The 25,531-nt window shown below is 51.6% G+C and overlaps 9 protein-coding genes across 9 annotated transcripts; 6 read left to right on the top strand and 3 right to left on the bottom strand.

Moving 5' to 3' along the window:
* Nucleotides 1-102: 102 nt before the first annotated feature.
* PV08_10162 (uncharacterized protein) lies at nt 103-1,518 on the bottom strand (the record flags this gene model as incomplete). Its single annotated transcript, XM_016384477.1, has 1 exon — nt 103-1,518. One exon carries the CDS (start codon nt 1,516-1,518, stop codon nt 103-105), a length of 1,416 nt encoding a protein of 471 aa, XP_016231079.1.
* A 2,111-nt stretch (nt 1,519-3,629) lies between these two features.
* On the bottom strand, nt 3,630-5,642 carry PV08_10163 (uncharacterized protein; the record flags this gene model as incomplete). The annotated part of the gene is made up of 5 exons (XM_016384478.1): nt 3,630-4,078; nt 4,305-4,704; nt 4,796-5,234; nt 5,301-5,341; nt 5,409-5,642. The coding sequence occupies 5 exons, from the start codon at nt 5,640-5,642 to the stop codon at nt 3,630-3,632; spliced, it is 1,563 nt and encodes a 520-aa protein (XP_016231080.1).
* Nucleotides 5,643-8,843: 3,201 nt separating this feature from the next.
* On the bottom strand, nt 8,844-10,413 carry PV08_10164 (uncharacterized protein; the record flags this gene model as incomplete). The annotated part of the gene is made up of 2 exons (XM_016384479.1): nt 8,844-9,662; nt 9,718-10,413. 2 exons carry the CDS (start codon nt 10,411-10,413, stop codon nt 8,844-8,846), a joined length of 1,515 nt encoding a protein of 504 aa, XP_016231081.1.
* A 526-nt stretch (nt 10,414-10,939) lies between these two features.
* On the top strand, nt 10,940-11,547 carry PV08_10165 (uncharacterized protein; the record flags this gene model as incomplete). The annotated part of the gene is made up of 2 exons (XM_016384480.1): nt 10,940-11,062; nt 11,119-11,547. 2 exons carry the CDS (start codon nt 10,940-10,942, stop codon nt 11,545-11,547), a joined length of 552 nt encoding a protein of 183 aa, XP_016231082.1.
* Nucleotides 11,548-12,816: 1,269 nt separating this feature from the next.
* Nucleotides 12,817-13,317, top strand: PV08_10166 (uncharacterized protein; the record flags this gene model as incomplete). Its single annotated transcript, XM_016384481.1, has 2 exons — nt 12,817-12,941; nt 13,002-13,317. The coding sequence occupies 2 exons, from the start codon at nt 12,817-12,819 to the stop codon at nt 13,315-13,317; spliced, it is 441 nt and encodes a 146-aa protein (XP_016231083.1).
* Nucleotides 13,318-14,351: 1,034 nt separating this feature from the next.
* PV08_10167 (uncharacterized protein) lies at nt 14,352-15,401 on the top strand (the record flags this gene model as incomplete). Its single annotated transcript, XM_016384482.1, has 2 exons — nt 14,352-14,452; nt 14,504-15,401. 2 exons carry the CDS (start codon nt 14,352-14,354, stop codon nt 15,399-15,401), a joined length of 999 nt encoding a protein of 332 aa, XP_016231084.1.
* A 982-nt stretch (nt 15,402-16,383) lies between these two features.
* Nucleotides 16,384-17,288, top strand: PV08_10168 (proteasome subunit beta type-5; the record flags this gene model as incomplete). Its single annotated transcript, XM_016384483.1, has 2 exons — nt 16,384-16,737; nt 16,791-17,288. The coding sequence occupies 2 exons, from the start codon at nt 16,384-16,386 to the stop codon at nt 17,286-17,288; spliced, it is 852 nt and encodes a 283-aa protein (XP_016231085.1).
* A 575-nt stretch (nt 17,289-17,863) lies between these two features.
* On the top strand, nt 17,864-19,941 carry PV08_10169 (uncharacterized protein; the record flags this gene model as incomplete). The annotated part of the gene is made up of 3 exons (XM_016384484.1): nt 17,864-17,908; nt 17,960-18,223; nt 18,271-19,941. The coding sequence occupies 3 exons, from the start codon at nt 17,864-17,866 to the stop codon at nt 19,939-19,941; spliced, it is 1,980 nt and encodes a 659-aa protein (XP_016231086.1).
* An 820-nt stretch (nt 19,942-20,761) lies between these two features.
* PV08_10170 (uncharacterized protein) lies at nt 20,762-22,889 on the top strand (the record flags this gene model as incomplete). The annotated part of the gene is made up of 3 exons (XM_016384485.1): nt 20,762-20,820; nt 20,920-21,386; nt 21,517-22,889. 3 exons carry the CDS (start codon nt 20,762-20,764, stop codon nt 22,887-22,889), a joined length of 1,899 nt encoding a protein of 632 aa, XP_016231087.1.
* Nucleotides 22,890-25,531: the final 2,642 nt, after the last annotated feature.

Genomic DNA, 25,531 nt, shown 5'->3' on the forward strand with positions numbered 1-25,531 from the left:
TGTTTTTCACGACGGCCAAGAGTCAAGATTGGTGAGTGAAGCAAGTGTGAGGCCATTTAGAAATGTGCCCTTGCAAACGTACCATTTCTCTCTTGGATTTCCTCACTGCGTTATGTTCTTGTGCAAGGCAGCGGGCCCTTTGCTCTCGATGCCTTCGCCACCCTCAGTGTACTTCACAAAGTATTTGAAGAGCTTCTCAGGCTCCTCTCGGACTTTGGCCTTGGTCACTGGACTCAGCAACGAGCCCAATACCACATCGTCTTCAACCAGCATCGATGTACACCACCAGACGACCGTTTTGCATGGGAGACCACACGCCTCTATCCCAAGTTGCCGTCGCATCTCACAATACTTCCTCCATGCTTCGAAATGCATCAATCCAATGTCCCGATTGCCGGCACAATATTCAGAAAGGGCCAAGAAAAGAAACGCAACCACATCCTCGTCACTCGAGTCTTTGGAGTGAGCTAGTGCTGAGACCTTGGATCGGGTGGTTGCAAGAATCTTGTTCTGCTGGGAGGCCATATACTCCTTTTCCTCGTCAATGAACCCTGCGTCGCGCCTCGAGGATGCGTATTTGCGATGATGGTAAGCACTGAACAACAGGACCATGGTCTCGAAACACCATTGGCTTGCTAGGGCGAATGGAAGGAATAAACCAACCACTGGTTCGTACTTTTCCACAATCTCCTGATGGCGGTCGAAACCGAGCATCCCCCCTGCATTGGCTACAAAGTATCGAATGAGATGGGATTCCAAGGCCGTCGGCGGAAGAAGTGCGCGCCTAGCAATGCTTGCGAGCTTCGCATACATATCATTAGACGCCTCGTTGTCCAGGCGCGGAGGCACGAGACCTTGATCATCGTCATTGGGTGGTGTCGCAATTCGAAGCCCTTCTATCAACGACAGTTTGAAATCCGAGTCGCTCCTCTGGCTCCTCCGACGTCTTTTTGTGGCTGAACCTGGCTGCAATTCACCGTCCTCCATGTTCGCAGGGTCTTTGAACATTTCAGGCTGTCGCGACCGAGACGCAGGGCGAGTTGCCTGCTGTTGTGGCTGCTCCGGCAGGCTTTCTTCCCGTCTCACGCTCGACCTCCTCCTTGAAAAGCCGTCATATGACCTGACACGCCTTGCTTTTAGGCGTTTGTCACTCTTGGGCGGAATGGGTGATACTGGGTGCATCCCTTTGCTCAAGGGTGCGTTTATGACCTTGTCCTTTTGGAAGTCAATTACGGCTGCATAGTGCGACATTGGCCTGCTTGCGATGCCTGTTGATTCGCCGACTCGGTTCAACGATTCATGTATACTGTCTGGACTTGATTCGCCGTTACCCTTTTTAGGGCGCATCCATCTCAACGGCGAGAACTGGTTTCGAGATATCCATTCCGACCTGGCTTCACGTTTCGACCGCACTCGATCCTTCATCAAGTGAGCTCGTGCCACATCGGTAACTCCTCTCTGATTGAGGTTGTAGTCTACAAAGGTAAACGGTCGAGGCCCGGGTGCTTCTTTGCTCATGGTTGAGAACTGCCTCTTCGGTCGAGCCTGTCCCAGGGGTGATCTTCCTCTTTGACTTTCGGTCTGGGGTATATAGCCCGTTCAACATGGCCGCGGCCCCATGTCCCGATGTTATTATTCAGCATTGAGGCTACATTCGCCAATCCACTACGCGGTGACGGGTTGATGCAGTCGAAGGACGCCCTTACCTCCCCCTGGCGCCGGCACCGGGCATGGCGTTGAATAGAGATGTTCGCTAAAGCGCGGACCAATGGCGAGTATTCTTAGCTTGGTGTAGCCCAAATCGCATACGAGCTAAACTGCTTTTTGAAAAGAAAGGATTCTTGCTGATTGGTCCGATGAGTTCGCTTCTCGATCCCTCTCGCAAAGCAGCCTGAGCCACAAACCTTCAAGCCGAGCAGCCTGATGCATAGCAACTCTTGGGTCAAAACATGCCTGAATGGTAATTGCTGACCAAATGCACCACGCAGAATTACCGTGGACTTCCCCCGGTGGTTTCGCGATGCACACGGCTTATCGACTACTGGAGAAGTAGACGAGTGTCTTTTCTCGCCGTTGCAAACTCGAGGCTGCTATCGGGAAACGGGATTTAAACCACCATCCAGCTAAACGATGAAGCCAAATCCGGACTATTGAGGGTCTGAGACTGTGGGGGCAGGTTTGTCATCTCCCATAGTTTCATAGTCTCTTAGTCAGCGCAGTAAGTTACGATTACAATAACAGGCGCCAACGAACGAGGGAACTTTCTCTGATCGACGATGCCGCTCGTCCTATCAATATCCAAGGGCCGGTGACCGGTCATACACAGTGGACGACTCAGCGAGTCAGTATTCGACGGCTCGATCAACCCAGCCAGCCACGAGGAAGAAGTCTGCTCAAAGCTGATCAGGTCCACGACCACTCGATGAACGGCCGAAGCGCCTCTTCGGGCTCCTCGATCATGAGAGCACACGTTCTCTCGGACTTGTTCTGATTGTCAGAATGGGGGATTTGCACCAGGGTGAAATCTGATCCAGGCACCCCCCTAGCAAGCTGCCAGCAAGCCATGCCCAGGGGTTGGTGGCTTGATTGGACACCAGGGGCCGCAAGGCTAGCTTGATCGACGACTACAGGGGATCCTTGTCCGCAGGGACCGCATGCGTCAGCAGATAGATGCTGTATTGTTGATCGGTGTGGTATGGCACGGAGTCGTGGACTGCGGAAAAGCTGAGCTGGCCCTAACCAAGTGAGATCGGCTACTTACAGTATCTCGCGCTACACGAGTATCATTCGGAGGCCCCGGTGCCGGCCAACGGCTTCTGCGAGGCTAACTAGTTGGTCGTGCAGGGTTCCAGGAGTGACAAGCGAAAAGTTTGACCACTTGACGACGACGAGAACTTCTCAGTTTTCGTCGATCACCTCGACCAACTACTTGACCATCTACCTACGGTGGGAGACCGACTGAGTTACCAGTCGCGTGTGTCCGTTGACGTGTAACAAAGTTTGGTATCAAGAATTATAGGCTAGATAGCCACTCTTGATCTGGTGACAGTGGATTGTATGATCTGGTATGGTATTACAAGAAGATACCATCAAGCACGAAGAGCACAGTGAGCGAGGCATGGGGGTATGAAGAAACGGTATCCCAGGATCAGGCGTGACAAGAACATGGGTGTGGACCTCTCATTCCCCTTACGTATAGGCACCTGGTCGCGACACTCTTACAATTTGTAAGTCTTGATGGCTTTCTGTCGTTTTATCCATCAAGTATGCACATACGTGGTCCACATTCTATACTTCCGGCCGGTCCCTTCTTGGGGTCCTTCGTGTCATCCTCCTGGTCCTCCTCCTGGTCCTCCTCCTCCTCCTCCTCCTTCTTCTTCTTCTGTTTTCCTCGCCGACTCCTGTAACTGACGAACACTGTACTGTACTGTAGCCCGTCTGTACCGTCTTACTCAGCGTACTTTATGCGAACAGTTACAAAATCCTGACCATGAAAGTAGATTCCTCGTCATACATCTTCGTTATTGGATCCGGCTTATCAGTCAAGTCCTGGATCGTCTCAGATCTAGTGCCAGAATTGCAAGTCTCTTTTTTTTGGCTTCATCAATCTCGCAAGTCATGGATCGAATTCAGATCTTGTACCGGAAATGCAAGTTTTGCTTGTCGGTCAAGTCATCGAACCCTTCCAACAACTCGTCCTCCCTCTGCGCGTGCAGACCCTTCTTGTCACGGGCCCGGTTGTCGAACCAGCACCACACCGTGTAGATGACCTGGAAGAAGATGAGGGCACAGTAGGTGCCCAGCAGAGCCTTGATGGCGGTGAAATACCGCGGGACCTCCGAGGGCAGGAACAGATGGGGACCGATGATGTTTCCGCCGCAGTAGAAGCAAAAGAAGAGGCCTATGACGGTCGTTCGCTTGGTGTGGCCCGCCGTGTTGACGCCAGGGAGCGTCCAGCCTAGAATGATGGGTGCGCCGAGGACGTTCTGGAGCCAGCACATGGCCACCAGGGCGTACCGATGTTTGATGCTGATGGTCAAAAGACCAATGAGCCCAGCGATGCCAGGAAGCGAGGAGACTGCGAAAGAGACAGCGGTTAGACGTGGCGTTTTCGGGTTCGTTTTTGAAGGCGTACAGATGAAGAAAAGTCAAAGCAAAGAAAGTACAACGCAACAGCCTTGGGCATATGGGACGGCCAATTTCAAGTTTCTTTCATCAAAAGTCTCGAAAGGAAAAGCAGGCGCATGTGGATGTTGATGGCGATCAAGAAAACACCGATCAGTACGACTGTACGGGCAACTTACTGATCACACTGACACCGAGCATGTTCTTCTTGGTCGCGACCCATCCGAAAAACATGCATCCGATAAGTTCGAACGCACCACCGGGCGTTTGCAGAAGACTCGTCTTCAGCGCGTCGAAACCGAATCCTTTGATCAAGGAAGATATGAAATTGGCGACGCCACCGTTCAGAATACCGGTACAAACGCCCATGAGCAGGAGGAGGTAGGTCTTTCCATCCATGAGCGCCTCTTTGATGTGGTAAGGCACGAACGCCTGGTGCTTGATGCCCATCTGGTTCTTGGACACTCTCCACACCGCCACCGTGCGCTCATACTCGTTGAGCATTTTGGCGTTGTGAGGGCCATCGGGGAGATAGATGATGATGACGAAACCCCATGCGAAAGTGATGGCACCAACAATCTGCAAACACAGCCCAAAAGTCAGTCATTGTTGTTTCTCTTTTTGGAAAAAGGAAGGAAAAAAAATAAAAGTGATGGAAAAACAAACTCACCAGATAGATCAACTTCCAATTTGCTACTGCAAGCCCATCTGCGTGGCCGGACCCGTAAGCGAGCAGGGCGCCCAGGATGGAAGAGACACCGTTTGTCGAGAGCCAGAACGATGTTCGGAGCGCCTGTTCTTCTCTCGTCCATAACATGGATGTGAGAATGACAAATGCAGGTGAGATGCAAGCCTCGAGCATGCCGAGGAAGAAGCGGATGGCAAAGAAGCCGCCAAAATTAAACACGGCGGCCTGCAGCATGCAGACTGAGCCCCAAACGAATAACATACACCCCAGCAGCTTGCCAATCGGATAACGCTGCAAGATGACGTTCCAGGGATATGCACCGAGCAACCAACCAAAGTACAGGGCCGAAGCCACCCATGAATAGTCATCTCCCTTCATATGAGTGTCTGCTTGAAGACCGTAGGCGTTGGAATAGTTGAGTCTGTCAGAGAAAATGTCAGGGTGTGACTCTCTCTCTCTCTTCCTGGCTTCCCTGACTCCTACTTACGTCTGCTTGTCCAAGAAACTCAACATGTATGTGCACATCATCTGAGGCCGCGAGGATGATTAGCGCGACATTGTCCAGACCAGGCTCGTCCAGGAAGTGGCACCATACCATCGGAAGCACAATGAAATCCAGCTTTCTCCGGACTTTGATCGCGTCGCGTTCGAGCTGAGCCTCGTCATACTCGAGGGCCTTCCGCAACATATCCCTTCCCAACACATTGAGGTCGTTTGTGGTGGTGCCTTTGATGTAGCCCATGACCTTGCTTATTCTGGTACTGCTCCCGGGTTCTGCAGCCTCGGGGGGCTCCACCACCTGTGCAGGCGTCTTCTCGATATCACTCATCCTGGGCGATCGACTGAAGGGGGCTTGCAGGAATTGTACGTCCAAGGGACACAGCGTATCAATGTCAAACGAGAGGGATTGGATCAAACGGACCGAAGCCGTCCTCGCGGACTATATAACTCCGCGCGGGGTCGGCGCACCGCGCAGACTAGCCGGCCAGGAGCAGATCGTTATCAAACGTTTGCAGCGAGACTGGCTATCTCATGGCGTGCCGCGCAGAATAGCTAGCCAGATAGCGCACTTGCTTGAATGTCATCAGAGGCTTACTTCATGATTGGCTGAGCCATGAAGCAATGCGATCCGTTCCTCCTTGGCCTTTGCCAGGGTCATGTATCAATAAAAGGTACAAGTATTTGCACGTCAGTCAAGTCCGGCGTATACCCTCGTACGTGATTGGGATCGGACTTTGGCGGCCGACTAAGTTTATTTTATAGACATGATCAGCATGCTATCAATGTTACCCTAGTCGGCCAACGGGAGATGGCCGTCTGGCGCAAAGCGGGCTGATTCGTCTCAGTCTAGGGAGCCCAGGGGGAAATAAGTGGACCTCACAGGAGTCGGATCCAATGCTATCTTGGACATGCTATCAAAGCTCCGTTGCCTCTCTCGTCGATAGAACGCATTTGTCCCGTTGAGGAAGTCAAGAATGTAGACATGCAGTGAATCTAGCACACGCGGGTCATAATCCGAGTAATAGAGACAATCCGCAGCCGACGGAGCTCCTTGAGGGCCGTGAGGCCCCCCATAACGAAGCGGTTCAATGCTCGGTAAGGTGTGGGTGGACTTGTGTAGAGCAAGTCCGCCTAAGGTCCAGGCTACTCCCACCTGTCTTCATCAACGTGCCTTGGTTCTGTAACAGGGAATTTTGGCGTTATATTCCCCATGGCATGGCGGAAGTCGCTGAAAGTCAGGGGTAAGTCGAGCGGATATGCTATGAAAACCCCAAGATAAATTGCATCTGGGACTGTGCGAGTCTTGTTTTGGTTGTATGCATTACCCTCTTACATGTTTGCAAGACGTAGACATTGACGCTCCATATCTACCATTATGGCCATTGAACTGTGGATATCTGTTTTGGGTTTTGCTAAGAGCCCATGCTGCACGGTGGCTGAAGCTTAGGTCTGTTTCTCTTCGAGCCGTTGAACCGAAGATAGTATACTAGATGTAACCTGTAGGTCCCCGTTCTTGAGGTTGCAAGCATCGAAGAAAGACTTGGGCTTTCAAAACTCGTCCGAATCTGCCTCGAACCGTCGGGCTTGAAACGCGTTCATTCATTCTATGCTGGCAAATTCTGGAGATGAGCATGATCGCCAAGGACCCAATGCCGATGGTTGGAAGAAACTACCAGCTTCAAAGAAGGCCGAGCAAGCGAGTAGTAACACTAGCCGACGGAAGTTGAAGCAGGACAGCATCGGTGCGGCGTACCAACTTGCGACTGACTGCCATGTGGTGTTGTGTCATTTCAGGGCGAGAACTGGCGACTACAGGTAACAAGTACGACGGAGGTCCTGAGCGGCAGCCGTTGCAGAATGCAAAAGAGCAGCGCCGTCGGCCACTAGCTGTGCAACAACCAGACCGAAATCATTTTCGTAGACGCGATTGAGGAGGCTCAAGCTTTGGACAAGATCTTTCACCAATTTGGAAGAACCACCGGGCCACTTCATGGTCTACTGATGACCTTCAAGGTACGACTTCCCGCCAGCTTTGCAACATCAACGTTAACTACTGTCCCGTAAGGAATGCTTCAATGTCGAGGGATACGATGCCAGTATCGGCTATCTTTCCAGGACTTTCAGCCCATCAGCCAAGACCGCCCCAACAATTGAGCTGCTGAAATCTCAGGGGGTAGTTGAGTTGTTATTGCAAAGACCAATTCGCCTCAAACTATGTTGGTTGCCGAGTGCCGCAACAAATGACTTCGGCAAAACCAAGAACCCAGTGGTCAGCCATTTGACCTGTGGTGGAAGTAGTGGCGGAGAAGGATCCAACAGGGCATTCAGAGGCTCGGGACTGACGTTGGCGGATCAGTCCGGTAGGCTGGTGTTGCCGGTTTCAGCGTCGAGTCTAACATAAGCAACTACAGTATTCCTGTAGCAGGAAATGGCGTCTACGGCCATAAGCCAACCTTCGGGGTTCTCTCAAAGATAGGGTTCGCGGCGTCCGGCTGGATTAGCACGAATATGGCCATTCCGGCCGTGCTTGGGCTCTTGGCTCACTCTGTGCGGGATTTGGTGATGCTGACTCGAGTGGTGAGAGACGCACAGCCATGGAACTTTGACCCGCGGTCGTTTCGAGACTCATGGAGAATGGAGCCAGGCATAGAAGGCTAGTGGTAGGTGTGATGCGCCAAAGTGGGTTGATACCTCATCCTCCGTCCGCCGCACGATCAGCGAGGCTGTCGAGAAGTTTTCGGCGGCACGACTCGTTGTCAAAGAATATGTACCACCTGATTGCAATGAAATCCGAAATAGGGAGCCGTTCACCTTGGACGGCGTGTCATATCAACGTCGTCAGCTCGCAGAAGGAGGCGAATCTGTAGTGCACTCTGTCTGAAAGAGTGGGTTCTGGAAAATACCCTAAAGCCGCATGAACAGGAGTGGGCTCTCATGCAAGGAAGGTGACAATCCAGAAGGATATGCTCGATAAGTAACAGACAGCCGGTATCGACGTTTTCCTTGCGCCAGCAGGTCCTCACAGCGCTGTGAAACCTGATTACTGGACGAATGATACGTGCACTGTTTGCCGGAATGCAGTCGACTTAAGTTACCCTTCAAACAACTCACATCACGACAAACCAGCGAACCTAGGTATCCGCAAGTATCTCGCCAGAATCATACCATTTACCACGGTTGTCTCTGATTTAGACCACGGGCACGCGGGCTTTATTCCGACCCACAAATTGGATTCCCAAGTCCAAGCAATGTGTAAGTCTCTCGCTTCCAGGATGTCGGCATTATACACTCGCACGATTTATGCCAAGTGTGATGATGAAGATAGATAATTCCAAGCTGATAGTGGGAGCGCCAGTAGCTCTTCCAGTGGGCGGTCCTCGTTTTGATGACAAGCAGCTCCTTCAACATATGCAGACCATTGACCCCAGTCTGAATCCGCAAGTGTAGAGTGTCCCAAGTGATTTGAGAATAGGCTGAGGCAATTTTGGTGAGGAACATCTATGCAAGACGAGTGGCCTGCGCAGATCTTTCAGATTGGAAGCAGTTCGTTGGGGTATTTGACATTCAAAGTCATCCAACTCCAATCAATGCCGGCATCCCTGGCTACCCAAACCCTGTTCAGAACAAAACTGCGCGTCCCAAGAGCAGTAACTGTCTTACGACTTCGGCAAATAGAGTCTAGGACATTTGTGACGCTTAGTCTATCAGACTCAGAGCACATCTCGCAAGCTGCAAGGAAGACCGGCCACAGAGACATTTTTAAATCCTCTTCGTGATCCGCAATGTGAGACATCACCTCGTATGCCATAGTCAGAGCGGCCCGGTCAGCCTCTGCTGAGCTGCCTGGTGGGCTGAACAGTCGGAAGAGATATAACAAGGAAGCTTGTCGATAACTGTTTGCGTGCATGAGGAATTTGCGAGAACTCTGAAAAGGGAGCTTGGGATCAACAATGGGATGCCACATGCTCAATTCATATTGTAAATTCGAAGCACGGGCATGCAAATTACCTTCAACTGAGTGGCGGGGAGTCTCCAACCAAGATACCCGAATGTCCGCAGCGAGATCGCTCAACCTCGATAATATGGGCATAAGAGTGCCTGTATAGCCCATGAAACGATCGGCGCGAGCTTTGGCTCCATCGTCCAGCCACCATGTTGTTGGGATTTTGGACCGATGCATTCGCGTCAATGAGATGAGCATGTCTTGTCGAGCCATGGCGCGGAGGAAGTATTTGGCCAGTTGGTTGAGGTCATCGCCTTTGCCAAGGTGGCGGTGCAACATCATGGACAGGTTATCGAGAAGAACAGGCAGGCTGCTCGTCTGCCGTTGCGCGCTAGAATCGACAAGCTGGAGACATCAGCAAACCATCGAAAACTTTTCTAAATCAAAGAGCAACGATTACCTCTACTGCACAAAGTCCGAGCATGATGGACAATAAAAGCTCCATGCTTACTCCATGCTTATCCATTCCTCGCAACCGAGCGAGAATTCTGGCCCTTCTGCTTGCAACGGGAAGCACTAGAGGAAGAGCGCTATCTTTACAATAGGCTTCGCCAATAGCGGACAAGATATCGCCCACAGCTAGAGGGCTATCTTGTAAGACTTTGATGACACTCGAATTCATCTCCTCGACAAACTCAGGGCCAAAAACCAGCTCCTTGGGATGGCGCAAAAAATACATCTCGATGAAGGTTTCGTCTGCAGGGTTGATGGTGCCTGCAGGTATAGTAGGTATCGACTTGAGCAAGGGAAGGTCGATCGACGGGGTGCTGTTGAATGCGACAGGAGATAGTGGGCTTCCTAAAGACCCGGGCCCAGGGCTGAACGCTCCGGCATACAACGCTGGGGGGACGAAGGGCTGAGGTTCGCTTAACCGCCGATCTGGTGAGGTTGCATGATCTGTAAGCTGGCGGACGGATGTGGTTGGTGTTCTGGGACTGCTGGGTCCGGAGACTGGTCTTGATGGTTTTATGGGCTGAATGTAACCACTGCATTGACGGCGGCGACGCCTGCAGGTGCCGCAGAACGGATGAACTTCATCGCACTTGACCTTGGCCTTTTTACAGTCTATGCAACCGTTTCGAGACCGAGAAGACATATCAGCTAGAGCATCAGATGGTCATGATGACCAATTGTTACCGACATGGCAATCTCAGGCAGGCTCTTGGGCATTCGGCTTCTCTCGGGATGAATGTCTGGGTTCCCTATCTTTGCATGGAAGACTGAGACATGAAAAGGCCGAAAGATAGTGAGGCTACGGCCAGCAGTGAGAAAGCGAAGCGCGAGCGAACTAATGAGCGACCAAGATCGATTTACAGCGGTTGATATTGCGCTCTTGTCGCATCAAACTGCCAGCTATCGGCATACAGTGAGGAGTGCGGTACATATGATAAAGACGGTGCGAGGTGGACGAGTTGGTGTTGAGCGAGCGAGGCTTCCAAGACGCTGCTTAGTCATGAAGCTTCGGCCACTTCTCCCGCCTCCGCCCTGCATCATCGCCTCGATCAGCTCGTCATTCCCAAAAGCCATGACCACAGGACTGACTTGATACAACAATCTCTTGTGCAGCAACGATTTCTGGCTTTTGAAACCTATTGAGTTATCAGTCGAGTCATATTGCGCAAATGGCAGGCTTCTTCACGTGGTTGTGGGACTGGTTGCTATGGGTGTTCTGGGCTACCGAGATGGACGTGACCATCATTGGGCTCCAGAATGCCGGCAAGACGAGCTTAGTGAGAGTGCTGGCGGTGCGGTGCCTTATCCCCAAGTCCTGTGTCAAACACTATGCTTACTGGACAACTAGGGCAATGAGTTCACCGTCGACTCCCTGCCGACGGTGGCCTTCAACAAGAAAGAGGTCAAAAAAGGCCATGTATCCATCAAATGCTGGGATCTTGGAGGCCAGCCAAGATTTCGATCGATGTGGGAGCGTTACTGTAGGGGAGTCAACGCTATCATCTTCGTTGTCGACGCTGCAGACAAAGCTGCCATTCCCGTGGCCAAAGAGGAACTGCACAACCTGCTGAGCAAACCAACACTGGAAGGGATCCCGTTGCTCGTGCTCGGCAACAAATCCGATCTACCTAACAAACTATCCGTTGACGACTTGATCGACCAGCTGGACCTCAAATCCGTTGTGCATCGTGAAATCAGCTGCTATGGGATCAGCGCCAAAGAAGAAACCAACCTCGAGGCCGTGCTTCAGTGGCTTGTAGCGCGATCAGGGAAGTGACAAGCTTTGGGGATCGAATTTGTTTTCCGCATACGAGGCCCTGGTGGACTGCCACAGCCTTGCGCCAATTGAGACCAGAGACGACATCTGTTAGGACGAGCATGGAAGCACGGTGGGCATTGTAGTCGGGATTTCACGAATACGCATACGCATACGCAGCTAGCAGGGACCGGGAAGGACGGGGCTATCGACCCGAGCTGCGTGTGGCGAGATACTCAGTACAGTGCGAGCGACCGCGGATTTCGTAAGGCTCACCGGGAGGCATCTAACCGCTGTGCCCGTCCTGGGTGAGTGTCCCGTTATGCTCGTGGTGAGACTACGACAACGTGATGCTGTGCGAGCTGTGGCGACTCGGGCGAGCGAGGGGGGAAATCGGGGATCGCACTAAACGTCTCCTCATCGCGCTTCGATTGGAATACGCGAAATCGGAGGCCAAGAGCATCGCCTCCTGTTGGTTACGGCATCAGCGCGGTGCCAAGATGAAGAAGCGGGACGTTGGCTCGACGAGATATGGCTTTGGGATACCTCTAGTTACACCATGTCGAGGAGGAGGATGAGCTGAAAGATACCTAGGGCGTGCTAGCATGGAGTCGGGGCGATGATGTTCGAGCTATTTCGTCTGGGACTCTGATGTGTCTACAGTGTACAATATGTTTAGGTATTCAACAATGGAATAATCCACGCCTAGAAAGGTGCCTGGAGGGGCGCCCTACGCATGCATAGTTTCGGGTGCCCCAAGCGTGATGACAGTTTTATTAGTGAGGTACTTGGGCCCAATTGAGACTGTTGCTGCGCCACCGAGATGGTGATGCAACCGACAACAAGAATCGCTCCAAGAATTCAACTGCGCCTTGATGGCCATCTGACCATTTCGTAAATCTCTCTCCCACGCACATCCCTCCCGAAGACATCTTGATTTGTATAATACTCATCTATTTGGCACCGCGACCCTTGGCTCTCTTAAAGTCGTCGTATCCGTGTCCACATACAGTACGAAATCCCTGCTCCATCATCATCATTATCTTCTTCCCGTCAGCCACTGGGAAGCTGCGCAGCCGCCATCTTTGACATCACCTTCTCACATCCACAACAATGACTCTGCTCGTGAAGCGTTACGACATGTGAGCATTCTCCATCCCATCCTGCTCTGATTCATATATCTTCATCATCCACTCTCTGTCGGTATGCTGGGCATATCACAAACTCCATCCTCACTCCGCGCACCTTACTCGTTCTCAAGCCAACGACACATCACTGACATATCTTGCAATGGCCAGATGCTACGACGCTTACGGTCGAGCCTATCGATGTCGCTCCGGCTGGTATAATTGGGGGAGATGGGTGGCACTCGGCGTCATTGTGTTCGCCGCTCTGTTCTTCTTCTTCCTACTATCGTGAGTTGCCCTCCAAACGCACCCGGAGTCGGAGCGCACCCTTACTAACAATCAAAACAGATGTCTGAGCGCTCGTCGCAGACGTCGCCAGGGGAGACAACCCTACTATGGAACTGGCTGGGCAGGTCAAACACCCTGGGGCCACGGACCGGCGCAATACAATCCAAACTACCAGACGCAGCAACAGCCACAATACAACCAGACACCTCAAGGGCCTCCGAACTATAACCCACCACAGGGTGGATATTATGGCGAAAACCAGGGTTATTTCGGTGGAAGACAAACCGATGTGGAAATGCAACCACCGTCGAATACCTACCGGGGAGGAGACGACGTCTATCAGCCTCCTCCGGGACCTCCACCAAACAAGACCTAGACCATGACACCTCTCATCTGTACAGACATCGGGAATAATGATGGATTTTGTTTGTAACGCTTCCACGTAGCGGCGCATAAAGGAGTTGCTGGATCGGCCACGCAGAGGAAGGCTCGTTGGGAATGCGCGCCTGGGCGAGCACTGTCCTACGGAGTCGTGGGTCCGAGGTGATCGAAGGTGAATGAGTGTGCTCCGGGTGTGAGATACATTTTTACGCCGAATGTTCAGAAGAATGACTGAAAAGGCTGGAAGACCTGGCGGCCATTCAGGAGTTCTAGTAATACAGCGATTTGCAAAGATTACCGTTGGCTTGATGAAACTGAGATCAGTATCTGATGATCTGTCGGTACTGTAGAATTGGCATCCATCAAGGAGCGATTTTGGGGGATTGACTGCAGCCAGTGTTTCAGCCTCTGCAAATGCCCACAAAATCGCGCAGGGATTGTGGCTCAAGAGACCAGGGCCCCGGGGGAGCAGTCCGAAACTCCAGGTACAGCACAGTAGACTGTAGAGCCCTTGAACTCGGCGTCTTTAGCGTATCCCCATAAGCCCCTGCTTCGCCTACTGCCGCTAACTACCGCCACTGGGTAATCAGGGATTGGGCGCTCTCCACGTTCTTTTGCAGTGCAGTCGCCCGCTGAACTCAGCCTCACTCGTTACACAATCCCTGGCTTCCTACTCCCTCCTGAGTACAACGTCGTCTGTCTGTACGGCTGTTGTCTCTCACGCTCTTTCGTTCAAGAGGCAAAGTCATTCCAATCTCTGTTTCTTTCTTGCTTGCACCATTCCTCATTTTTCCTCCCCAGCCTTTCGCACAGGAAACGTCACTCGTTGGTGCACTGTCCGCCGGTCGGCCTTCACTTCAGACACCCTTTCCAACCACCTTCTAAGATACCCAACACCGATCACCGGCCCTTATAGAAAGGAGCCTCATACGCAATCGCAAACTGTAACCAGTGCGAATTGTCACTGCGAGTTTCCCGAGTCTGGAAGAATCATAATAACAGATCTTTCTCCCCCTTTCCCTCACTACTATGGCCTATTACCTCCTCCCCCGCGACATCATCAACGATGTCAAATCAGCACCCGACACCTTCAGCAGTTGGGATAAATGTATGCAAAAGGCCTACTGCAAGTATGTGTCCCCTCAGGCTGTCGGCGAATATTATACTAATCCGGGGTACAGATGGCCTGCTATAGTCGGAATTGTGGTCGGCTCCCTCATTCTCCTCTCCCTTATCTGGTGCTTCGCCCGGTGTCTTTGCTGTGGTGCTGAACTCTGCGCATGCTGCATTCGTTGCTGTCCTTGCGCTTCTTCTGGCCGAAGGCGTGACAGGACTAAGTTTCAAGACGACTATTCTCGTATGCCTCCAACTCCTTATGGGGGCTACCAGCCCGCTCCCGCTCCCATGGCATATGGTGCCCATCCCATCGCTCCACAGTTTGCTACCTTCGATGAGCCGAGCAGGAAGATCAACGAGGACAGTCTGCCTCCTATGCCTTCTTGGGACACTGCCGTCAAAAGGAGGGTCGAGGATACAAGTGAACCTCTGAATCCCGACAAAGAAAGGGATTTGGAAATGGGAAGACTCGAGCCGCAACAACCTCGCATGAGAGGTGGTTACAATACTGTACCCAATGGTCCAACCTCGCCTGTACCACCACAAACGCATGAAGAATATTTCGATGATACTCACTCGTACCAAGCGGACCTAGGTGCTCAAAGGATCAACTCGAACAGCTATAACAACTTCCAATCTGTACCCTTGAGCCCGCCACCGACTTATCGATCGCACTCCGGTGCTCCATCTATTACATCGGACAGATTCAGGCCCGGTATAGTCAGCCCTACCCCTGCGGAATACAGTCAACCGTACCACCAGCCATATTCATCCCCTCAGCCTTCATATACTCCGAGTGGAGGGAACACACGATATGACCCTCCAGCCGACTACTCACTCAACCGGATAAGCATGCCGAGCATGCCTGAACAGCCTAATACACAGTCGCAATACCAAGCACGACCCCCAAGTTTTTTGCAAGTCGGACGCAAACCTGTTCACGGCAGTCTAAGAGAGGTTTGAAGTAATACTTGAGTATTGCGCCAATTTTGAACGGCAAGGTTAGGTTTGCCCACCTGCAGGCCTGCCAGTTTTCGTTTTGTTTCTCCTGGGTGAGAGTTCTGTTTCCCCGAACGTCATTTCAACGGAAGACCGAAATTGGAACGGCCGTAGCACGGCTATTTATTGCTGCGTTGTTTCTACTATCCGATCGAGCAACCATTCATACCTGGATTGCTTGAGAAGTTCAAACGCAACGCCATCAAATCGTGGTTCATTTGATCTCGATTGTCATTTCTCGAAGAGCACATAAAGTGATATTAATGGCGGAGCACAGGAGACTGTGGAAGGACGTCGATTCCTTCGTATTGTACATTACTCTTCTGGAGCCTCGTGATGACAGAGGCAATGCGGACTTCTTTCGATTGACAGGATGCTCCGACCCGAGCTTTCCAAACCTTTGTGTCATGGAACGGAAGACCGGACTAGACCAGGAGCTATGAAGTAAAAATACCTCTACGACTAATGATATCTGTCACGATACATGATTCGCTGATGCTCGTTTCGTCTGCAAAAGCAACCTAAACTATCGTCACCCTTATTCCATGGCTCGTACATTTCAAGAAAATTATAAATTATGAAGAGATACGGAGTATAGTAGGTACATTAGGTCAGGGATGTCGTACGGAACGCTAGGACGTACGAGTAGTATTGTACCTACTGTAACTTAGTCAACACAAGGCTGAAGGTTTACATTGTTTCACGTGACGAGGCTGTTCAATCAAGCTGCGGTCGCAGGCCCCCAAGACGCGCATCGCATCCTTCATCATCAGTGCCATATCGGCCATCCCATTGCTTCTCATCATCCACCCTCTGTCCTCCCTTCCTGCTACTTTTTCCTTGCTTGTTCTTTTGTAACAACACACCTTCCTACCAACTGTGTTTATAGCTTTTTCGACCGTGTCACCATTAGAGTCCAGACCTCTTGCCGGACGGCCTGTTAATCATGGATTCCCTCGTCGCCCAATACACTCAATCTCCCTTCCCGAACGAAGGCCTCGATGCCGAAGAGCAACTCGACTACTCCGACTCAACTCCCTCACTCTCGCTGAAGTTTGCTTTACCTCCTGTTCCTCGACCTTCGGCGTTCCTGCGTGCCACCACGGATGACTACTCCAACCCAAACTGCCCGATTAAGATTGCACATGGTACAACTACATTAGCTTTCCGATTCAAGGGCGGCATCATTGTCGCGACCGATTCACGAGCTACCGCTGGAAACTGGATTGCCTCTCAAACAGTAAAGAAGGTCATCGAGATCAACCCAATGTTGCTGGGAACCATGGCTGGAGGAGCTGCTGTAAGTTGCCTGTGAACATGAAGCAGATTGAGACATACTCATATACGTTGCAGGACTGTCAATACTGGCTCGCCTACTTGGGAATCCAGTGCCGTTTGCACGAGCTTCGACACAAGCGACGAATCTCCGTGGCGGCTGCTTCCAAAATTCTGGCAAACCTGGTCTACTCGTACAAAGGCATGGGCTTATCGATGGGTACGATGATCACCGGAGTCACCCCTGAAGAAGGTCCGGCGCTTTATTACATTGATTCAGATGGAACCCGGTTATCAGGCAACCTCTTCTGCGTTGGTTCCGGTCAAACATTCGCCTATGGTGTTTTGGATGCTCTCTACAAGTATGACCTGGAAGATGACGAGGCATTGGAGCTGGGCAGAAGAAGTATTCTGGCAGCAACACATCGAGACGCATACTCTGGCGGTTACATCAACTTGTATCACGTCAAGGAAGATGGTTGGGTCAAGCATGGCTTCTCAGACACCAACCCTATTTTCTGGCAGACCAAGTTGGAGAAGGGAGAGTTCTCGAACGTTACTAGCGAGCTATCGTGAGGTTTCGGCTTGGGCTATCAATCGGGCAAGCATTTCCTGGCTGGCGTTTTGAGTGATCAGGTGGTTAATGTAAGAACAGACTCGATCAATGTGTACTAGGGAGAACCTCCGCCAGTGTCTATTGACCGCTGGCTTAGAAAATGGCATGATCAGCCTCCGAGTTCATATTCTTTGGTGCTCGACATCATCGATGGCCGCACACTCTGCACTGGTGTTGTATCTCGAGATCACGTGATCACCTCAAGTCCATCCTCAGTTTTGTTTTTATTCAGAATTCTAGAGGTTTCTAAATTTCAACAAAGTGAGGGAGACGGGCTGTTACGGCTAAGTTCGAGGGAGGTATTCGGCGTAGATCCTCGGAGATGTACATTTGGGCGATAGTCGCGTATAAAATACAACAGACCATTTGGCCGATAGAATGAATCTGGATTTGCCAAGCCCCAGCCCAGTTCGCGTCTTCTCTGGCGCAGTCGCGGTTCAAGATTGTCCGCAAACTACTCCGTACTCGAACGGACAGCATCAACGCTCTCTATTCCGCTTCGCTGCTGGAGGCTCGCGGTCGCATATACATCAAAATGAATATGCTCACAGATCCGGCTGGAGGCGTCCCTCCACAACTTGTAATTCTATAATTCCCCAGATCGACGGGACCTACTGACGGATTGAATTAGCTGCCTCATCTACATTTGCTTTCAAAGAATCGATATCCCGTCGCAAGCAACCCATCCCTCGAAACCATTGTTGGCTACCTTTTGGAGGCCCCAAAGGTGGTGCGCGAAATTCAGCCAGTTCAATGGCAGATGATCGAGACTCCTCAAGACGGTACCCTTATGCTCACGTGGCAACCGAGTGAAGCGTTGGGAACGACGTTCGCCAGTGATGGATACATATGGGCGGATGCAGAACACAGATTCACTTCTGAAGTCAGGGGATATGTGAGTGACACTGGCTTTGTTTGACCATCGCGACTAACATCGAGCAGACGCTCGAAATTTATGTGCAGAGATCGGGTTATCGAGCATCCGGTGAAGCGATGGCATCTCACAGCAGAAAACGATACCGACTTGTCGCGGGACCTCCTAACCATGGAACTGTCGATCCCAGTCTGTGGCTTACGCACTACTCCAAGGCTTCGTCTCGAGATCATGTTCCTGCGGCGTCAATTCCCATCACACCATTCGTTCAGGCTCAGATTCAGCAGAGAAGATTAATCCAGAGCCAAGGACAACTTCCCCGTAAAGAGTTCATGTTACACGACCGCTCAAATTGGCCCATCATACATCTCCCACCGGGTATGGCACGGGCTGGTGTTCCTGGCCAAGCGCGCAGAGCCGGGAGTATTGGGGGAGAAGCTACTCTGGAAGAGGAAGAAGATGTTTCTCGAGGAGATTTGCTCGACTTTATGACTCCAAGAGATATCAGTCGATATCGTTATGAACAACATCATGAATGGATGGAGGAAATCCTCGAATCACCTTACCCTACTCTCGCCATTGTGCCTAGCGATTTAGGGCTTGGACGAAAGGGAGCCTTGGAGGAACTGACGAAGGACTTTTTCGATGCCCCTTTATCTGCCGCTCATGAGCCCAGTGCCGGGCCACCCGCACGTGTAGGTAGACTGCCACCGGGACAAGTCGAAGAATTTACGAACCGAGCGACGAAGAAACTGGCTGAGATGCAAGAAGAGCTCGAGAAGATGAAGAAACGGCATGCGCGGAGAATGGCCAAACTGCAGCAATCAATGGCTCTGGCAACCGCTGAAAAGAAACTACGGACGGTGCCCAACGTGCCGGAACGGCGAAGTTCCACCACTAGCAAAGCCGACGGGTCGGAAGAGACACCCCGTGGTGCGATTGAACAGATTGTTCATTCTGTTGAAGAAGTAACTGGCATGAAGGTGGCACGAGCTAGCGTTGTTACCGTTGTGTCTAAAGGCGGCCTCACCGAACTCTCCAAGCCTGCACCTAGCACGGCAGCGCAGGTCACCAGCCCAGACAAGGACGCAGCTCAACCTGGAGAGATGACAGATACACCGCAAGCGCAACAGCAAGGAACCGCCGCCAAAGTGGAGACCAACAACACATCTACGTTGGCACAACCGCAACAGAATGTCTCGTTACCTACCGCAGCTGCTCAAACTCAGCCTCCAGCCGTGCAGCCAGAGCCAGAGAAAGGAGATGGTGCCAAAGCTGAAGCAGCTGGCCATGATGTGCCGATGGGTGACTTGGGAATGGATGTGCCTATGGGAGGCCTGGACGGCGCTGAAGGAACTGGAAATGAGAACCAAGACAACAGCGAATGGGTCATGGTTGATCAAGACGACGGTGGTGAGTCGGGCAATGTGGAAATACCTGAGACTACGAACGAGGCACAACTTCCTCGACCAGACCAGACGACCACGGACAGCACCACGAAGCCGGTTGATCAACCAGATACCGCTCCAACTCAAGTACCTGTACAGTCCGCCCCGAACAGTGGACTCAACACTCCTGATTTCGACATGGGCGGAGACTTCGACAATGTCGAGGTAGACACTGCCGGAGATGCGCTTGCCAGTTATGACAATGACGGGGATGATTTGAATTTGGACAGCATGGAGGGCTCGGCGTTTGGGGATGCATTTCATCCTCCAGAAGATGAGGATATGTCTTGAGTATGGCACCGATGGATATTCTAGGGTTGGGTGGGCGGTTTGCAATCTAAGGGTGCTTGCTCCTTGGTTGGCACGGAGTATGAACTTTGAGGAATGGCTCAAATGGAGATATTCTGGTTAGCCTTGCTACACACAGACTGCTGAGTCGGTTGGCCGATGCTCTGTAACAAAATGGTTTTTGTATTCCTCGCCCATGCTGATTCCCGTGGCTCTCCTACGATGCACAAGAGGTGGACATGATTTGGGGGACTAGAATATGTGTTATAATCATCCCGTCGCATCGTGTCGATATATTCCTTACATGGATTTAATAGTTCCATTTGCGATGTTGTTTATCGTTTATGCGCCTCAGTCCATTGAAGTTTATCAAAGCCACGCACGTGCTCAGACATCTCACCCTGCGGTCTCCCATTGGACGACGTGCATCTGTCGCTCTTTCCATCAGGTGCAATCAATTCTTTAATTTTGCTGCTGAACTCGGACGGTGCGTTTCTGCCGTGTCCTTTGGTTTTGTTTTCTTTTTTTTTCCCATGTAGTTGGCTCTACCATTCAATCAAGGCATGGGCCGCAGGAAAGGACTGTTGCCTCGTGCCTGATCCCCGGTCCCGGACGACGACACACGAGGTGCTTGAACGGATAAGTTTTCCGCCAATCTGCCACGAGTGCCACCATCACGATTCTCTTGACGGGTTGACAACCTTTGTGATAACCTTGAATGATCGAGGACTTTTGATGACAAAGGGCTTTCCTTGACAGGGTCGAAGAGCAGATCATCATCATCATCATCATCATCATCATCATCATCATCATCATCATCATCATGTCCCTACGAACTACTCTGGCCTCGAGTAGTCTGTATGGCTTGGTTGATATGGGGAGGTACGTTTGTTTGTCTTATACCGAAAGTCGTCCTTTCCCGTCCTCCACCACGTAAAGAACAATGAGCCATCACTAGTAACCTGGTGTATGCTTGAAAAGATTCACCGTCTCACATTTTCATTCTCACACTTTGCAATCTCAAATTCTCATTCTCCATCCTCGTGGTAGCAACGGCATCCGCTTCTCCATCACCAACCTGGACCCCTCGACAGCCCGATCTCTACCGACGGTCTACACGGACCGCGAAGGCATCTCGCTCTACGATGCACAATATTTGAGGGGATTCAAGGGCCCCATTCCCCAGGACGTTATAGACGACGTAGTCCGATCGTTGCTCAAGTTCAAAGCTGTCTGTGCCGACTTCGATGTCCCGGAACCAAACATTCGCATCCTCGCGACCGAGGCGACTAGGAATGCCGTCAACAGTGAGGATTTCAGACAACAGATCAAGCGTGATACCGGATGGGAGGTGGATATGTTGCCCAAGGAGGCCGAGGGGAGGATAGGAGCCTTGGGTGTGGCGAGTAGCTTCAGTGAGGTTGAAGGCTTGGTGATGGATCTAGGTGGTAAGTCTCTAAGCATCTGCCATCATTTCCCTGCACATCATTCAACTTTCCACCACCACCGGTTCTCCCCCCTGCACATCCATACTATCATGCCCTCGGATGGTGCTCTCATTCTCACAAAGACACACAGGAGGAAGTACACAAATAACGTGGATGCTTTCGCGAAACGGAACCGTCGAAACCAGTCCCCGAGGCAGCATAAGTTTCCCTTATGGCGCCGCCGCCCTGACACGACTTCTATCTGAGCTCTCACAGCCTCAGCAAAGCTCGAGCGGGTCAGCGTCACCCCTAAGTCTATCTTTCAACAGTCTGAACCTGTTCAAGTTCAAGTCGAATAGTTCCCCTTCAGCTTCTCCTCTCGAGCCACCACTTCCAACGTCAATAGAAAACCTTGAGCAAACGATGATCTCCCAATTCCGGCAAGCGTACGCAGATTTGTACGGCGACATGCCCGAGGCGCTCCGTTACAAGGCCAAGCACGGCGGTCTAACGCTGTATCTGTCCGGCGGAGGGTTCCGAGGCTGGGGTTACTTGCTCATGAGCCAACACAAAGTCAATCCGTATCCTATTCCGATCATCAACGGTTTCAGTGCGGCGAAGCGGGAGTTTCAACAAACACGGGAGATCAGCGCCGTGGCAGCGGAAGAGAGTGCGTTCCGAATAAGTAGACGGCGGGCTGCCCAGGTTCCAGCCGTGGCCTTTTTAGTGAACGTACTCGTCGAGGCAGTACCGGTAATCACGAACGTGAGGTTCTGTCAGGGCGGAGTGAGGGAAGGATTCCTGTTTGACACTCTGAGCCGGGAAGTCCGGGCCCAAGATCCCCTGGTGGCTGCGACACAGCAGTTTGCGGGTACGAGTGCTGACGAGATTGGAGAGACGCTCTTCAGCGCCATACCCGGGGAGAATAACCTCAACAGAGAAGTCCCGGGGACAATCGGGGGGCGCACACTGGCCAGGGCCGTCGCGGGTCTGATGTTCTTGGGGACTGTCATCGGCAACAAAGAGTCCAGAAGTGTAGGTGCATTGTGTCTACCCATTACGGGCGTCCTGGCTGGCGCTCATGGCGTAAGCCATTCTCAGAGGGCGCTTCTAGCTCTCGTGCTGTGTGCGAGGTGGGGAGGGGACTTGCCGCCTCCGTATGACGATCTGGAGAGACGGTTGCAGGGCCTATTGACGAAGCAGGAGATTTGGTGGGCAACGTATTTGGGCCGGGTAGCCGGTCTGGTCGGCGCTGTGTATCCCGCTGGACGAATCGGTTCGAAGAGAAGATTGAAGTTGAAGGCGTACTGGTCGGAAGGGTTGGGTAAGAACGGACTGGCGCAGGGAGTGGTGTTGGAAGTCAAGTGCACGAATGACGATGTCTTTACGGATCCAGACGTTCTGAGGCCGTTGATTGACGAGGTTGAGAAGTTGGGAAAGAAGAAGAACAAGGCCGGTGGGCCGCACGGTGGGTTTGGTGTGCCCATTGATATCAGGATTGAGAGGGTGTTGTCATTGACATGAAGGTTACTCCTAATTTGCTGTAACAGTTACTCGATATGTATGTAGTGTATAGATGGGAGCACAACCAAGGTCTCGGTACTGCGCGGGAGACCAGATTTCATTTTTCATCGTATCTGCAGCTGCAAAGGGAGGTAGCCATACGTTGGACGAATACCAGCAAGATAGATAGAGTGAGTTGACCTCTGTATGTACCTTCTTCTGTCCTTGTCCGTGTCCTTGTCCTTTTTTTCCCTTGCCCTCTAATAATGATCATGATGATATGATAATAAGGGGTCGACTCTGGTCAAGTGGTTCGATGGCTCACTGGGCCAATGAAAGTCACGACGGAGAGTTGTTTGGATTGTTTTCACTCTGTCCTGGTCTCGTCCGGGTGGTCATACTCCGAACTGACTTCCTGTTTGAGGTTAGTGGTTGTGGTGGTTTTTCTCTGATTTGGGGGGGTGGGTTCCCTTGCTTGCTTGCATTGCATTGCTTTGCATCGCTTCCCTCGCTTCCCTGTCTCCCTGAAAAGCTAGCTACCTATTGTAATAAAAGGATACCTAGTTGTCGTGTTCCCCCGGAAGATTGAATTCCGCCCGTCGCGCGCCCAATCTCGAGAGACCGACAGGGAGGACAAAACAAGAGTTTTTCCCCCGATAAATCACAATTCTTTTTTTTTTTTTGGACACGAATGAACGCACACGGGTTGTGGCCACACGGGATGGACACTACCACTAGTTATCAGTCGCACGGTACGGGTACTCGTATCGTAATCAACGTATTTGCATGTCAGGTACTCCGTAGGTACATAGGTACCTACAATCACCTCAGGGCCACGGAGGAGGAGTCGCAGACGTTGTTTCTGTCCTGTCCTGTCCGCCCGCTGATTTTCCGTTCCCCAGACTGGGATCCCGGGCCTCTTTGTTTGGGGGGGGGGAGGCTCGTCCAAAAGAAGTAATCGCTTCGGCACCTCCCATCCATTTCTCGGTTCCCAAAGTTGTTGTTTTTGAGAAAAACCTCCGAACTCCACTCGAGTCCTCACCTCACCTCACCTCACCTGCCCGGCCGAACGAACGAAACGTCACGCAGAGGTACCAAGTACGAAATCACGTGTACGAGTACCAGAGTTCCTCGTGGATGTGGACGTGTACGTGGTGGCCTGTGTTGGACACGGTATTATTATTTACTTGAACAAAAAGAAAATGTGAAAAGAACGAAAATGGATGAATAACAGATGAATACCCGGAAACGGAAAACGGAAAGAAAAGTCACTTCGTTGGGAGAGGCACCGTAACTTTCCCTTTGGCCTCCTTGCCGGAGAGATACTTGTAGAAATGCTTAATCTACGCCACCGCGTTTCAGGGAGAAAAACTCACCCCTCCTGCCCTTCTAGGACCTGCGGGCTGTAACAAGTTTAGTTTGCGCGTGGACGAGTCCGGATACGAGCACTCCAACAGGGAGTGAAGCTTTTGCCTCTTTCAGAAAACGCCGCTACGGAGTACGCTGGGCAGCTGTACCTGTGACAATCACATACCCCAGGTAATCGGTACATACATACACACACCAAGTTACGAGTACGTACTCTCCGGAGTCTGCACGGCTCATCCGACGGATGACTCTTCTCTGACTCTCTGACTCTCATTGATGTCGAGGTTGAGAAAAACGGTACGACTGGGTGACAGGGTACGAGGGAGTGATTCGGTCGAGTCCCCGACAAGGCCGAGATCGTCGATACGAGCCCAAGTCGCAGCAGAAACAATCAATGGAAAATTGAATTATTGAAAAATAAAAACAACGAAAAAAAAAAAAACCAAGATGATACAATACACTTGTCTCGTCTTCTCGGTCCATCTCTCACGGCAATGACCCTTTTGAGCCATCGGCTCGCGACCACTCCAACGACTGTACGGACAAGAAAGCAACAAAGCATCTCGGGAAGTCTCGCCCGGAGGCGAAAGGAGGGAAGATCAGTGGTGATCGGTGGTCAGAGGGATCGACATGCATTGCAGAGGCGTGGCTGTTTTGCTGTTTTTACTCAATCTTTTTACCTTTTTACGCCACCCTCTAGTCCGTCCCGTCAAACAGTGTCAATGAATACGAGTAATAAAAGTGTCAATTCTTCTCCGATCCACAGTTTTGTCGGTACAAAGGACACAGGACGCGGGACGCACAGTTACGATGGGTTCACCGCCCACCCGACTGCTGTACCTCAACGAGTGTCACGTCGAATGATGGTAACGGGGAGGCACGAGTGGTCGAGTTGTTGGTACAGAAAGAGTCTCGGGTCACTCAAAGAGTCAGAAGCTGAGGTCAAAAGAGTCCGTGGTTCTCGACCCCCCCTCCCCGCCCCGGGCACCGCATGGCTGTGGATCATTCGGGTATTTCCCAACTATGTAACTCGTGGGCCACGTCTTCGGACCGTCTTCTCCGTCGACCGTAACAAACACTTGTACACTACGGGTAGTGGGTAGACTGGTCAATGCACCCCTTTTGTGGTGTTGTACTTGTACAGAGCACGAGAGTGCGAGTCGTGTGGCGGTCCAGTCCAACAGTAGGTACGGAGTGAGGAGTAGTAGTAGTAGTAGTAGTAGTAGTAGTAGTAGTAGTAGTAGTAGTAGTAGTAGTAGTAGTAGTAGTAGTAGTAGTAGTAGTAGTAGTAGTAG

Source organism: Exophiala spinifera (genome assembly GCF_000836115.1).
Source record: "Exophiala spinifera strain CBS 89968 unplaced genomic scaffold supercont1.8, whole genome shotgun sequence".
Classification (NCBI taxonomy): domain Eukaryota; kingdom Fungi; phylum Ascomycota; class Eurotiomycetes; order Chaetothyriales; family Herpotrichiellaceae; genus Exophiala; species Exophiala spinifera.